Source organism: Oryctolagus cuniculus, chromosome 17, assembly GCF_051225735.1.
Source record: "Oryctolagus cuniculus isolate XC-2025 breed Fujian yellow rabbit chromosome 17, ASM5122573v1, whole genome shotgun sequence".
NCBI classification, from domain to species: domain Eukaryota; kingdom Metazoa; phylum Chordata; class Mammalia; order Lagomorpha; family Leporidae; genus Oryctolagus; species Oryctolagus cuniculus.
The window spans coordinates 34743478-34758692 of record NC_142883.1 but is presented as its reverse complement, the minus strand read 5'-3'; the positions used below and the strand labels follow the sequence as shown (position 1 = coordinate 34758692).

Here is a 15215-nt window from a genome sequence, read left to right as displayed (position 1 = left end):
CCAAGTAGGCCCTTCACACATCCTTTCCATCCACCATCAGGTGAATCTGGCGGACAAATCCCAAATCCCTAGCATCGAAATAAGTGAAAGTCCACCTCTCACACATACTTCTCCCAGGTCGGAGAGCTTTCTGAGTGAAACCAGTCAATACAACAAAACGATGCTGGGTTTTCTCGTCCATAGACATGAAACTGCTTTATTTCTCCGGCATCCTTTAAGCTGGGTGACCCGTTAAGCTCAGTCCGCACATAGTGCAAGGAGATTTTTTTTTTTTTTTTTTTTTGACAGGCAGAGTGGACAGTGAGAGAGAGAGACAGAAAGCAAGGAGACAATTCTAACACCAGTGTTCAAAACCACCACAGTTCAGCAGTGTCATGCTTTGGGCTGGGGTGTGTTCCAGCGGCCTCATGTGCTGTTTCTAAAGGAGGAGTAATGCCGGGTTAATTATATGGAAGCAGAAACACCTGGTGCATGTCATTATGGACTGAAGTCTTGAATGATTTAATTATGATCTTTATTGTTACAAATTGGCTCTTCCAAGTATTTTTCCATGGAACTTAACATTTTATTTTACCATACACGCTGCTTCTCTTGGGATGTATGCCAGGTGGTGTGTGGTTCTTATAGGAGAGAATTTTCTGTTTGTGGTATTTCTGAATACTAAGAAATCAGAAGTGAATTTGAATTTCCCTTATGGGCCTTGTGTTTCAAACCGTTGAACACTGAGAGCAAATCACCTCTCTTCTACACAGTGGAAAGGTGAAATGTGACTTCTCCTAAGCCAGAATTCTATTATCTTCCAAGCATCAATAAATCAATAAGCACACTAAATATAAAGCCTGCTTCCTGGTTACACAATGCAGACAGTAGACAAACAGAGGACATTCTGATTTAATATTGGTGGTTCTGGTGTCCAGTGTTTAGAACATTTGAAGAAGAAAAACTGAACTGGAAATTAGATTGCTGAGCAGTGTGAAGAAGAAGTGAGAACAACTCTGCACCAACCAAAGCCTGCTTGCTGCTGCATTCCCACAACCAGCAGCTATATCCCGCCCACACCCAGCAGCTATGTCCCACCATGCCCAAGAGAAAGGCTGAAGGGGATGCTAAAGGAGATAAGGCCAAGGTGAAGGATGAACCACAGAGAAGATCCGCACGGTTTTCTGCTGAACCAGCTCCTCCAAAGCCAGAACCCAAGCCTCAAAAGTCCCCTGCAGGCCGGCGCCGTGGCTCACTAGGCTAATCCTCCACCTGCGGCGCAGGCACCCCGGGGTTCTAGTCCTGGTCAGGGCGCCAGATTCTGTCCCGGTTGCCCCTCTTCCAGGCCAGCTCTCTGCTGTGGCCAGGGAGTGCAGTGGAGGATGGCCCAAGTCCATGGGCCCTGCACCCGCATGGGAGACCAGGAGAAGGTGCCTGGCTCCTGGCTTCGGATCAGCGTGGTGCACCGGCCGCAGTGGCCATTGCGGGGGGTGAACCAACAGAAAAGGAAGACCTTTCTCTCTGTCTCTCTCTCTCACTGTCCACTCTGCCTGTAAAAAAAAAAAAAAAAAAAAAAAAAAAGCCCCTACAAAAAAGGGAGAGGAGGTACCCAAAGGGAAAAAGGGAAAAGCTGATGCTGGCAAGGATGGGAATAACCCTGCAGAAAACAGGGATGACAAAACAGACCAGGCCCAGAAAGCGGAAGGTGTCGGAGATGCCAAGTGAAGTGTGCGCACTTTTGGTACTTCTGGTGACTTACAGTTTGAAATACTATTTTTTATCAAGTTTTATAAAAATGCAAAATTTTGTTTTACTTTTTTTTAAGTTATGTTGTTAGCACACAGAACACTTCATTGTTGCTTTGGAGGAAGGGGCAGAGGTCACTAACAGAAGGTCTCGAAGCTGGATTGCTGGGGAAAACACCTTCCCCTGTAGTTCTGAGAGACTTCCTCTTGGCTCCCAGGAGGGATTCCCTGCCTTTGACACAGCCACCAGGGCACAGAACCTTGTGGCGTGGAAAAACTGAATTTGATTTGATGTCCTCTTCTTCCTCCCTCTCTGCCTTCAGCATAGATTTAACTCCCTTAAACCCAGAGACCTGTGGGGAGCTGACCCCAAACAATTTGGTACCAGCATGACAGGTAATCCGGACTTCACAGTGAAGCAATGGTTCCTTCTCTAGATTGTGGATCTTCAGATTGATCATTCTGCCATTTCATTTCATTTCCTGAAAGTCAGGGGCGGCTTGTGAAAAGCTGTTAAACAACATGCTAAATGTGAAATGTCAACCTCACTCTAAACTCCCCCTTGCAGAGCATCAAATGAAGACTTCATTGGGTTTTATAGTGGCTTTCTGATTTTGGTAGTCCATTGAAGAAAGGAGTTGAAAATTGTTGTATACTGTTCACAATAGTCTGCCCATGTCCTGCCTGAAACACCATGATTGTTCATGAAAAGAATCTTTAATAAAGTTGGATACAGTTTGGCTTGGAAAAAAAAAAAAAAGAAATGAGGTTGCTGTGTGCTCCTAAAGAGCTCCATTCACAGACCTAGCACTTAATGAGTGAAGATTCAGTCCACTGGGCAGCCGCCTGTCTGACCAGAGGGCCCTGTGCTCCTTTGCTCCTTTGCAAGCATTCAGTCTTGCAAGTCATACTAAAAATCACAGGTTATCAGAGGGGAGTTGGATGGTGATATTGTGATTCCTCCCAGCCAGCTGCCACTGTTAAAGTGGCAAAAATAAATGGATTCTTCCCCAAGCTACATTATGTGCTTTTAGGAAGACTTAAATTTCCCCCATCATATGCCTATAAAACCTAATAAAAACTCCAAAATGACCAATGTCCTTAAAATAACCCTGGGTGTGATTCTGTATTTGTAGAGCAAAAGTGAGTCAGAAATGGACATCCTCATATAGCAACTGTTCAGAACAGGATGAAAACTGGAACCTAAAGATTGAAAGTATTTTTGACTCAGAAAAACATTCCAGCTGTATTTTCTCAGCAACTGAGTTGACAGAACCTAGAAACAAAATTCACCAAAAGCTAGTCCCATGTATTTGGCAACGCTCTTATGCATATTACCAAAAAGCTCCATAATTCGATTTGAGGTGGCCAAGTTTTTCTGGAGTAGGCTGTGCTGTGTTTATTAATAACAGAAGCACTTCACCCACTCATTCAGCATAAAGGCAGGATCCAATGCCCCAGAATTGGGATCCCAAGTTTCTTAGTAAGTTAGTTGTTTAGAAATGAACGTTGCTTTCCTGAGACACAGTGGTATCAAGGGTAGTTAAATTGCAAGCATGAATCCCAAATCTGATTGATTTCTAAACAATAGGAGTAAGACCCACCTGAGTTCTAGCTCCTGGGTGTGCACACCTGTGCCTGCTCCTCTCCATCTATCACCTGCTCTGTGCTCTGGAAGGCTGGTCCCTTACAGGGCTCCCTTGCTGGCTGGCTTTCAGCTGGCTTTAGTCAAAGAGGCACATGGATCACAGGAGAAGAACAAGAGAGGTGACGGTATATTTCTTCGGTTATCCCTGTCCTGCTTGGCTGCCTTTAAGATGGCAGCTCCAGTGGGCAACCTTCACAGCTCCAGCTCTTTTTTTTTTTAAGACTTATTTATTTGAAAGGCAGAGTGACAGAGAGAGAGGGAGAGACAAACAGATAAAGAGATCTTCCATCTGCTGGTTCATTCCCCGAATGGCCACAACACCCGGGGCTGGGCCAGGCCCAAGCCAGGAGCCTGGAACTCCATCCAGGTCTCCCACTTGGGCTAGCATCTTCTAATTTCTCAGAACATTAACAGGGAGCTGGATTGGAAGAGGGCGGGGCTGGGGCTCAAATTGCAGTTTAAGATGCTGTGCCATGATGCCCACCTCATAGCTCCAGTTATTCTTGGGCTCTGGGAACACTGTTCACTGTCTTTGGTCCCCAGTTCCCTACTCCTGCTGGTCTCTGATATCTGAACAACCTATGCTCTCTCTCTTAACCCTGACCATGCTTCAGTCATCCCTTTGTTAAACTTTCTTCATTTGTGCCATCTGAGCAGAATTACATCCAGCAAGACCCTGAGAGTGGACAAAAGGAAAACATTTCCCTGTCCCTTTCCTGGGTGCAGAGGTCGCGGGTGGCACTGCCAGCAGGATCGCTCGTGTCCCTCGCAGTTTTGCATTATGCCCCTCCTCCGTGCTGTTCACGCAGCAGATCCGGTCTCTGCCCTCACAGAAACCAACAATGGGTGACTCACCAAGATCGCCACGTGTTTTGGAAAATCTTCCATAGGGAATAAATAGGGTGCACTGAAGGAGAATCATGGGTGGGGAGGAGGTTTTGCAGAACCTGGTCAGGCAGGCCTCATGGAAGAGGCGACACTTAACTGGGACCCCAGGGTTGAGGAGGAAACAGCCATTGTGCAAAGGGCTAGTGAGGAGGGCAGAGATGTGTTTCAGGCTTAATGAGCTAAAAACATAAAGGCTTATAAGTGGGAAAGGAGCTTTGGGGGAAACAGTGGCAGCTGTTTGGCTATGGAGGACACTAAAGACAGATAGATATTTGCAAGCTATATACGGCAACTGAGTTGGGGGCCAGGTGCACAGGGATAGGAAATGAGGCTGGACAGCGTGCTCAGAGAATGCTAGGCAGAGCAGACCATGGTGAAGAGCATGGACTGTGTTCCCAGTATAATGAGAAGCAAAGTAGGTTTTTTTTTTTTTAAGATTTATTTAATTTATATTAAAGGCAGAATTACAGAGAGAGAGTAAGAGTGAGAGTGAGAGCAAGAGAGAGAGAGAGATCTTCCAATTGCTAGTTCACTCCCCAAATGGCTGCAACAGCCAGGGCTGGACCAGACCAGGCCAAATCCATGTGGGTCTGTCACTTGGGTTCAGGAGCCCAGGCACTTGGGCCATTTTCTCCGGCTTTCCTAGGAGCATTAGCAAGGAGTTAGATAGGAAGTGGAGCATCCAGAACTTGAACCTGCACTCATATGGGATGTTGGCATCTCAGAAGGCAGCTTAACCTGCAGTTCTACAATGCTGGCCCCCTCCAAGTAGAGTTTTGAAGAGCAGAGTCACGAGACCTGATTCATCTTGTTAAAAGATCCCTATAGCTGTTCTATGAAAAAGGACATGGAGAGAAACACGTAGAATCAGGAAGAAGAGTCAGAAGCTATTAAAATAACCTAGGCAGAAGACGGCTGCTTTTGCTTTGAAAGTGGTGGGCATGGAGATGGAGAAAAGGCAGATTTTGGGGGGGTTTGTGTTAGGGGTGGAGCTGACAGGACTGGGGAAGGGAGGAATCCAGGATGTCCCCCAGATTTGTGGTCTAGCCCGCTGGCTGGATGACAGGTGGATTATAGAGAGGGGGAAGACTGCTGAGATGAAGCTAAGCTATCCGTGAGATATCCAGGGGCAGATGTCAAGCAGGCAGGTGGCCACTTGAGCCTGGTGACACAGAACAGGTTTCAGCCGGGGAATCTTTTGTCCCAATTCTAAGTGATTAATCAGGCATCTCAGGTCAACCTGGCTCAGGCCAAAAGGGACCTGGACATACCCATTGAACTCTCCCTGGGTTTAGGTGAGATGCTCGGATTAGTAAAAAAAAACACTTGTATATCCTGCTATACTTTGTTTTGTCATGAGTACGTGTATTTTCTTTAAAGAAAGAAAAGGATGGCTAGTCCAAAGCAAAATTTGAGAATTCCTAGGTCCGTGACTAAATACCATCTGAATCTTGCCCCTAGAGTTCTGATTACAAGATGACTTCATGGTATATTTATAGAGCAGCCCCCAGAGGCCAGTGGGGTTGACACACAATAATGTCCTTATGGGGAGACATGTGCCCATAGTAAGAGATAAGGTTTCAGAGCTTTTCATTCTGGTTGTCATGGCAACAGCGAGAGGCCCGGAGGTGGGAAGGAGGAAGAGGGAGGAGTGAAGAGAACCAGAGGCTGTTAGACCTTGGAAAATGATCAAAGACAGATACTGCATACTGCATGGGAAACACGCCCTGTACATCAAGAGTAGTTACAGGTACATAGTTTGTTAGATTTGTTTGGTTTTAACATTTGTTTATTTATTTGAAAGATAGAGAGAGCTCTTTCATCTACTGACTCACTCCCCAAATGCTCACAACAGCAAAGGCTGAGTCAGGCCAAAGCCAGGAGCCTGGGACCCAACCCAGGTCTTGCACGTGAATGGCAGGGACCTGAGTATTTGAGCCATTACCCACTGCCTCCCAGGATGCACATTAGCAGGAAGCCAAAACAGGAAGCCAAGCCAAGACTCGAAGCCAGGCACTCCAGTATGGGGCACAGGCACCCCAAGTGGTGGCTTAACTGATGTGGCAAATGCCCTCTTTGACGTCTTGGTTTTAAGAACCAGATATACCCACAAACACTTTCTCGAACTTGGAGGCTGGAAGGACATTTTGCAACTATTTTATCTCTTTTGCTCAGTGGACTGCCTAGGGCTCTAAGTACTTGAAGAAATAAGCAAAAGAGGTCTCAAAAGGAGAGGCACTCCACCACTTATTTTTATATGGCTTCTATAATTGCTAACTGGCTAGATCCTTTGGGTAAAGATTTGATTATATATCAAAACATTACACATATTGTGGTTGGTGACTACAGAGTGGCAACCAGAATGAAAGACTAATCCTCAAGCCAAGAGACGGAGTAAGGAAGTCTCACTCTCTGGGTAGTGCTAAGAATTATACACCAACCATGGATATGATATTGCATTATTGTATACCTCCCAATAGGGTCCACCCTATCATGGGCTTTGGATGAGACACTTGAAGTGATTAAATATCATCTATATACTAAAAATGTAATGAAGGTTAGAAAAATAAGGAAAGGGGATGGTACAATAAAGAATACAGGCAACTCTAAAAAACAAAGAGACTTGAATTAAAATGTATTCGAGAGAGTTCAGTGTACCTAGTATCACATACCTCCAGACATTTCAAAGGGAAAATCCTCAGTGCTGTCGCCCATGTGAAGTAGCCCCCAAGACTATCCATCTTTCTTTGTTCTAATTCCATGCTCATCAAGCAGAAAATATTTTAATTGCTAAATCTGTTATCTTTATACAAGGAAGAGAGTATCCTAGGTAAGAAACACGCACATCTGACAACTGTAAAATACATGCTCTTCTCCAAATTGCACTGGGAATAGAATTCAGGTTCCTTCCCATGGTCTCTCAGTCTTCTTTTGGGGCCCAGGTGACCTTTTCCACCTCAGTTCCCATCCCTGTCCCCCTCAGTGCTAGATTCTCATCACTCCACCTTTTCTGTTCCTGCAAGTTCCTTGCTCATCTCACATAATTCTCTTTTCACCTAGCAGCCACTCTATTTCCCAGATCTCCTTGTACCTGGTCACTTCCTACCTTCTAATCAGGTCTCAGTCTAAATGTCCCCCCCCTGGACAAATCTCTGGGCCTGTTGTTGCCCTCTTTCCCCTCTCCCCTCCACTCCACGGTCCCTATCTATCCCTTGGCTGGTTTGATTTATCACTCCATGATGTCTCACTTGTCAGCTTGCTGATGACTTGATTTCCCCCATGAGGATAAAAATCCAACACAGCTCCAGCTCCAGCACTGACAACACTCAACAGACATTTGCTTAAGGAGTTGAATGTGGGAAAGAATGAAGTACGACTTGAGGTAGAAGAGAGGATGTACAAATAGGAAGTAAAGATTTGAAGCAAATGGAACCTTCCCTGTGCCTATACTCTGACTTTTACAAAGCACCCTTCACATACTGGTAGATGGTCCTTTCACTCCTCATTATTTTATTTTATTTTATTTTATTTTATTTGAGAAGAAGAAACAGAGTGCACTCCCATCCAGGGGTACATACCCCAAATGCCCACAATAGGCAGGACTAGGATTTTTTTTTTTTTTTTTTTTTTTGACAGGCGGAGTGGACAGCAAGAGAGAGAGACAGAGAGAAAGGTCTTCCTTTTGCCGTTGGTTCACCCTCCAATGGCCGCCACAGCTGGTGCATTGCGCTGATCCAAAGCCAGGAGCCAGGTGCTTCTCCTGGTCTCCAATGCAGGTGCAGGGCCCAAGGACCTGGGCCATCCTCCACTGCACTCCCGGATCATAGCAGAGAGCTGGCCTGGAAGAGGGGCAACCGGGACAGAATCCGGCGCCCCAACCAGGACTAGAACCCAGTGTAACGGCGCCGCAGGCGGAGGATTAGCCTATTGAGCTGCAGCGCTGGCCTAGGATTTGGTTTTAACAGGCATCTTAACCACTAAGCCAGACACCTGCCCCCCTCTCCCAGCTCCAAAAGATTGTGAACAACCTGGGGACAAAAATCATCTTACTCATGTTGGCAACCCACATGCCAAAATAAATGTCTGAAGGATCCTTCAATGTTCTGCTGATTGAAATGTGAAAATTTTAGATTTTCTTTTGGGTGAGATTGACTTTACTGGCTGGATGAGTGCCTGCCAAAGGAATAGTTTCTATAAGAGAGGCAGGGAAAGGTACATATGGGTAGGAGCAGCACTAAAAGATGGCCTAGCATGAATCCCTTAACCTTCCTTCTCTGGTATGCTCCATCAGCATCCCCCAAATCACCCCTAAAAATTTCAGGTGGGGCAGGCATGTGGCACAGTGGTTAAGATGCCACTTGGGACACCCACAACCCATATCAGGGTGTCTGGGTTTGAGGCTTTGCTCTGTTTCCAATTCCAGCTTTCTGCTAATGTGCACCCTGGGGGCAGCAGATGATGGCTTAAGTACTTGAGTTCCTGTCACCTTTATGGGAGACCCAGTTCCTGGCTGCTGGCTTTGGCCTAACCCCATGCAGGCTGTTGGGGGGCATTTGAGAGAGTGAACCAGTGGACAGAAGATCTATCTCTGCCTTTCAAATAAATTTTTTAAAAATTAAGAAAATGACAAAATAAAAAGATTCTAGGCAGTTCCCCAAGTTGCTCTCCATCCAACCCAATTGCTGCCCTGAGCTCTTCCTGGTTGGAAATGCCAGAACCATCTCTTAACACAGAAGCCAGATAGAAACAGCTCTCACTTGACAAAAGTCCAGAAAAGCACTTATGAGAACAGTCCAGCTGAAAGTCAGGGTGCACAAAGGAGCATCAGTAAGTCCCAGCATTCCACAAGGAGTGGCTGGAAAGAACTATTTAAATGTTTTAAACATTGCCAATCTGAGTAACATGAGACTGAACTTGTTATTTGGCTCAACTATATATGGTCTGCATCCTGGAATTCACTCATACTATATATAGTAGTACTTTAATCATGCACTCAAACTGATCACATGTGTTGGACTGAAGTGTCGCCGGGGTTCCAGAAATGAAGAGAAAATGGAAATCTTCTCCAAACCAGTCGGCACATTCCTTACCACCGTTACCATCGTCACAAATGCACGGCTGCAGCACAGAACTAATTGAGACCAGCCACAGAATAACAGGGTAGAACCAGGCCGCAGGAAACTTGCATTTGAGAACTTCCCCTGGGAAGAATGCCTCCTTTCAATCATTTCTTTATGGAGTCAAGACTGGCTGTGGTCATTGTTCAGAAATAATACAGATTAAAAAAGATTTTAAAGGCCCAAATAATTCCCAGCTTGTATATCAACAACAGCCAAAAACAAAGCAACCCATGAAAAAAGTTTGTCAAATTCATCAAATAATTGTATTACCTGGGTCATTGACTTTAGCTTGGGGATATAAGCAGTTATTTTTTTAACTTAGCAATTTTCCTGTCCTGCTTTGAAAAGTAAAATGTTTCTGAATAGCCTGCTTCAGGCTGAGAAACTCTTGTATTAATTTCGGTCTCAAATCTCTTGTGAAAAGCTACTTATTGTTATCTCCCCCAAACTTGAGATGTCTGACAGGAGTGAAGACTAAGCCAAGTCCCTGAGGGAGAGAAGAGTCTTTTAGAAGAGGTGGCATGAGCACTTGGCATAGGAGTTAAGAAGCTGCTTGGGACACCCACATTCCACATCAGAGTGAGGGGTTCGAGTCCCAGGTGTACTCTCAATTCCAGCTTTCTGCTAATGTACACCCCGGCAGGCAGCAGATGATGGCTCCAGTAGTTGGATCCCTGCCATCATGTGGGAGACCTAGATTGAGTCCCTGGCTCCTGGCTTTGACCTGGCCCAGTCCTGTCTGTTGTGGGCATTTGGAGACTGAACCAGTCAATGGGAGATCTAAGTCTGTCTCAATCTTTCAAAAAAAAATTATATAAAGGGTGGTGTAGCAAACAATCAGTGTGTGTACTGTCCAGCATCTAAGCCTCTCAGTATACACAGCCCACAATGGGAGACTATTCCTTTCCCTCTTTCTGCCTGTACTCTTCCAGAAAAAGCAAGTTATCTTGTTCTCAAGCCTAATTAAGCCAATGATGATGGCTGCTGTCTTTTTGATTACAGTCATTGTTGAAAGATGGGCACATGATTCGAAACAGTCCAATTGAAGGTGGTAAGACTCAGTTTTGAGACTTTTATTGAAGCTATCAGAGGAAATATGGTTCTTTCTTCTGTAATTGGTGGTTGTGATGTTAGTAGCCTATAGCTGCTAGGAACCACTGGCAGGGCCGAAGACCAGAACCAGTTGGAACTGGCGTTGTGGTGTAGCAGGTTAAGCCACAGCCTACAGTGTCAGCATCCTACATGGGCACCAGCTCAAGTCACAACTGCCCTACTCTGTTTTGTAACTCTGCCTTTCAAATAAATAAATCTTAAAAAAAAAAAAAAGAAAGAAAAAGAAAAACCAGAACCAATCTGAGGAAGTCGAGTAGAGGGCTGGATCTAGTGGTCTCTGCTTTCTTTTCTTCTTCTTTTTTTAAAAGATTCATTTATTTATTTGAAAGGCAGAGTTAGAGAGATCTTCCATCCACTGGTTCACTCTCCAGATGTCTGCAACGGCCAGCACTGGGCCAGGCTGAAGCCAGGAACCACTTGGGCCATCTTCTACTGCTTCCCCAGGCCATAGCAGAGAGCTGGATTGGAAGTGGAGCAGCCGGAACACAAACCGTGCGCATACTGGATACCAGTGTTACAAATGGTGGCTTAACCTACTATGCCACAGTGCCAGCCCTGTGATGTCTAGTTTCATTCATGAATCAAACTGTGCCTGAAGATCTAGGTCAGGACTCTCAGTTTACCTCAATCAGTAAATTCCCATGTTAGCTTACATTGCTTTAAATTGGGCTTTCTGTCCCCTGCCTCGGATGCAGGTGGAAGCTGCAGAAAATCTAGTACATGAGGAAGAGGAGAGGATAGGTTGAGGATTTGTGAAGGATTTGTCTACAAGGACAGGCCTAAAGACACCTATGTGAATGCCAATCTACTGATTTGCAAGAGATTTTTTAATTTTATATTCTGTGGTTCAAAAGTCAAAACTAATAGGAAGGTATACTCAAGTAGGCTCTGTTCCTTCCCTGACCCCTACTTCTTTTACTACCTGAGTCACAATTTTTATTGTTTTTTGTTTATTCTTCTGGTGCTTCTCTATATAAGTGGAACTAAATATGAATATTTTATCCCCCTTTTGTTATGCAAAAGATAATATGCTTTGCTCTGTTCTACACGCATTTTATTTCTTCAATATATGTTCATTCAAAGAGTGCCCTTCCTTGAAATTCCATAAAGTCTTTGATTATCTCTAGTTGCTTTCCATGGTATTTCAAGCAGTTCAGTGTCTTTTTTAGCACATCCTACCAGTTCTCTGCTCTGTTACCCTGGAGACATCTCAGTTTAATACTGGAGTGTATTTCACCAGCATTAGAGAATTTGAACAAAAAAGCTAAAATGTAGCTCTGACTCTAAAATAAGTTAATAAATAAATAAATGAGAGAAAGAGAAAAAAACAAATCTGGAAAGTATAATCAAAATAAAACTACTGGACTGAGATTATGGCATAGGGGGTGGGGAAGAGCCATGAAAATTGGAAAGTTAGGGTCCAGAGCTGTGGTGTAGTAGGTTAAGCCTCCACCTGTGGTGCCAGCATCCCATATGGGTGCCAGTTCGAGTCCCAGTTGCTCCACTTCCAATCCAGCTCCCTGCTAATGGCCTAGGAAAGCAGTGGAAGATGTCCCAAGTGCTCGGGCTCTTACACTCACATAGGAGACCTGGAGGAGGCTCCTGGCTCCTGGTTTTGAATTGGCCCAGCTCCTGCCATTGCAGGCATTTGGGAAGTGAATCAATGGATGGAAGATCTCTTTCTTTTTTCTTTTAAACAACAGTTTTTTGTGATTAAAATTTTTTTAAAGATTTATTTATTTATTTGAAAGTCAGAGTTAGAGAGAGGAGAGGCAGAGAGAGAGAGAGGTCTTCCATCCAATGGTTCACTCCCCAGATGGCCTCAGTGGCTGGAGCTGCGCTGATCCAAAGCCAGGAGCCAGGAGCTTTTTCCAGGTCTCCCATGTGGGTGCAGGGGCCCAAGGACTTGGGACATCTTCTACTGCTTTCCTAGGTCATAGCAGAGAGCTAGATCAGAAGTGGAGCAGCTGGGTCTTGAACTGGCACCCATATAGAATGCCGGCACTTCAGGCCAGGATGTTAACCCACTGCGCCACAGAGCCGGCCCCAGAAGTTCTCTTTCTCTGTCTCTCCCTCACCCTCTCTCTCAAGCTCACCACTCAAACAAATAAATGTAAAAAAGAGATAAAGAGAGAAAGAGAAGAAAAGAGAAGAAAATTGGGAAGTTAAGAAGAGTCTAAGTTTTTAGACCAAAAAAGAGAGATTAACCTCATCAGACAGATATATAGGCGAATATCCCAGAAAGAGTATATATTGCCATTCAGTGAGCTATGATGTTGTGTAGATGTTGAACGCAGTCCTTTTGGTTGGGCAAAACTCTCTGGCCAAATAAATGCACTAACCTACAAGTTCTTCCCACTCACAGGTATCTTACCCACAGAGCCCTCACCAGGGCTTTAATAAGGCCTGACTGCCTCAGAACTCAGCCCTGAAAATGGGTCATTTACTTGGGGGCAATGTGAAAGAACATTTTCAGACTGAGCCTACACAGTGGAGGATCTAAAATCAACCTCTCTCTTAAAAAAAATTATGTTCAAGGGCTGGCGCCGCGGCTCACTAGGCTAATCCTCCGCCTAGCGGCGCTGGCACACCAGGTTCTAGTCCCAGTCAGGGCGCCGGATTCTGTCCCGGTTGCCCCTCTTCCAGGCCAGCCCTCTGCTGTGGCCAGGGAGTGCAGTGGAGGATGGCCCAGGTGCTTGGGCCCTGCACCCCATGGGAGACCAGGAAAAGCACCTGGCTCCTGGCTCCTGCCATCGGATCTGCGCAGCGCGCCGGCCGTGGCGGCCATTGGAGGGTGAACCAACGGCAAAGGAAGACCTTTCTCTCTGTTTCTCTCTCTCACTGTCCACTCTGCCTGTCAAAAAAAAAAAAAAATTATGTTCAGACTTTTGATATGAAAAAAATGTCTGAAACTATAAATTTCAATGACACAATGGGTTGAAAATCAAAGGCAATCTAGAGATATACTTACAATTTCTCTGCAGAGAAATTCAGTAACTCACCCTATTCTGCTAGGTATTTGGCATTTGGATGGGTGGAGCCCAGTGCTTGGCCCACAGTGGCTCCTAACTGTAGGTAAATGAACCAACAAATGTCTGTGCAATGTGTTCATCGTTATTTTCACCTAACACCTAGAAGCAAACCATCATCTGCAGATGTTAACTTAGTTCATTTGGGTAGTTACGCGAACAATGGTTTCTTAGCAGTACTTGGTAGCCAAAACTATTTTAAGAAAAGGGAATTACCATTGGATCTTATTCTTCTTGTCACCTTTTCTTTTGTTATATTAAAGACTGGATTGACACAGCCAGCAAAGGTTGCTCTTTGCTCTGGATTGGTTAGATTTTCAATGAGCTGCATAACCACATTTCCATTTTCATGGTTTCATATAGGATTTAATTAGAAGTAAAAAAGCTAGGAATTCTGTTCTTTTATCCTTAAAAAATTAGTATTCCTTGCTCACTTTCCTTTTGATCTTCTAAAATTCCAATTGAGGAGTTAGAAGAGTTATGAGAAAAATTTTAAAATTTGTAGATAAATACATTTGCCACTTGTGTTTTGCCACGCTATAAATTTCTAGGAATAAATAGAAATTCAAAGCAGACATTCTCAAAGAATGTAAGCCTCATAACAATATAACTATACTTTCTGTAGAACATAGCCTTAATAATTAAGGGCTCAAGTCCTATCTTTTTGGTCCTAAAAATGAAATATTTGTTTGCTGTGTGGGTGATACTGTGAATGCACTTCCAGGTGCTGAGACTTAGGAAACTATCATTGAATATATATTTTTTTTATTTTTATTTTTTTGACAGGCAGAGTGGACAGTGAGAGAGAGAGACAGAGAGAAAGGTCTTCCTTTTGCCGTTGGTTCACCCTCCAATGGCCGCCGCGGCTGGCGCGCTGTGGCCGGCGCACCGCGCTGATCCGATGGCAGGAGCCAGGAGTCAGGTGCTTTTCCTGGTCTCCCATGGGGTGCAGGGCCCAAGCACCTGGGCCATCCTCCTCTGCACTCCCTGGCCACAGCAGAGGGCTGGCCTGGAAGAGGGGCAACCGGGACAGAATCCGGCGCCCCGACCGGGACTAGAACCCGGTGTGCCGGCGCCGCTAGGCGGAGGATTAGCCTAGTGAGCCGCGGCGCCGGCCTCATTGAATATATTTTATTCTAAAATATATGTAGCTTTTAATTAAGGTACATGTTTTATAGTGTTGCCAAATTTCAATACTTTTATTTGGGTACAATAAAGAAATCAATATATATTTTGGAGCTAACATTATTATTCTAGGAAAGCACATTATATAAGGACTAATTCAGCATTAAACTTATTCCAGTCATAAATCTGTAGACTCAAAATGTGATTTAGGGGCCGGCACTGTGGCACATCTGGTTAAGCCACTGTCTGCAGCACCGGCATCTCGTAAGGGTATCAGTTTGTGTCCCAGCTGCTCCACTTCTGATACAGCTCCCAGCTAGTGTCCCTGGGAAAGCAGTGGAAGATGGTCCTATTGTTTAGGCCCCTGCCACCCACGTGGGAGACAAGGAAGAAGTTTTGGCTTTGGCCTGGCCCAGCTCTGGCCGTTGTGGCCATCTGGTGAGTGAACCAGCGGAATGGAAGATCTCTCTCTGTCTCTCCTCTCTCTCTCTCTCTCTAACTCTGACTTTCAGATGAATAAATAATTTTTTTTTAAAATGTGGTTTATAGATTTACACTTGTAAACGAA

The 15215-nt window shown here is 44.8% G+C and overlaps 1 protein-coding gene and 1 long non-coding RNA gene across 5 annotated transcripts in view; one reads left to right on the top strand and one right to left on the bottom strand.

The window, feature by feature from the left end:
* LOC149121178 (uncharacterized) overlaps positions 1–15215 on the bottom strand; it is a 68572-nt gene that overhangs the window by 11892 nt on the left and 41465 nt on the right. The window lies entirely within an intron of this gene.
* Positions 837–1704, top strand: LOC108178514 (non-histone chromosomal protein HMG-17-like). Of its 3 annotated transcripts, none has more exons than XM_089318506.1 (2): positions 837–1217; positions 1580–1704. In XM_089318506.1, the coding sequence occupies exons 1-2, from the start codon at positions 1079–1081 to the stop codon at positions 1702–1704; spliced, it is 264 nt and encodes an 87-aa protein (XP_089174632.1). In that variant the 5' UTR covers positions 837–1078. The 3 variants fall into 3 exon arrangements, with proteins under 3 accessions (XP_089174632.1, XP_089174631.1, XP_089174630.1); XM_089318505.1 differs by having other exon boundaries at positions 837–1226; XM_089318504.1 differs by having other exon boundaries at positions 837–1226; positions 1562–1704.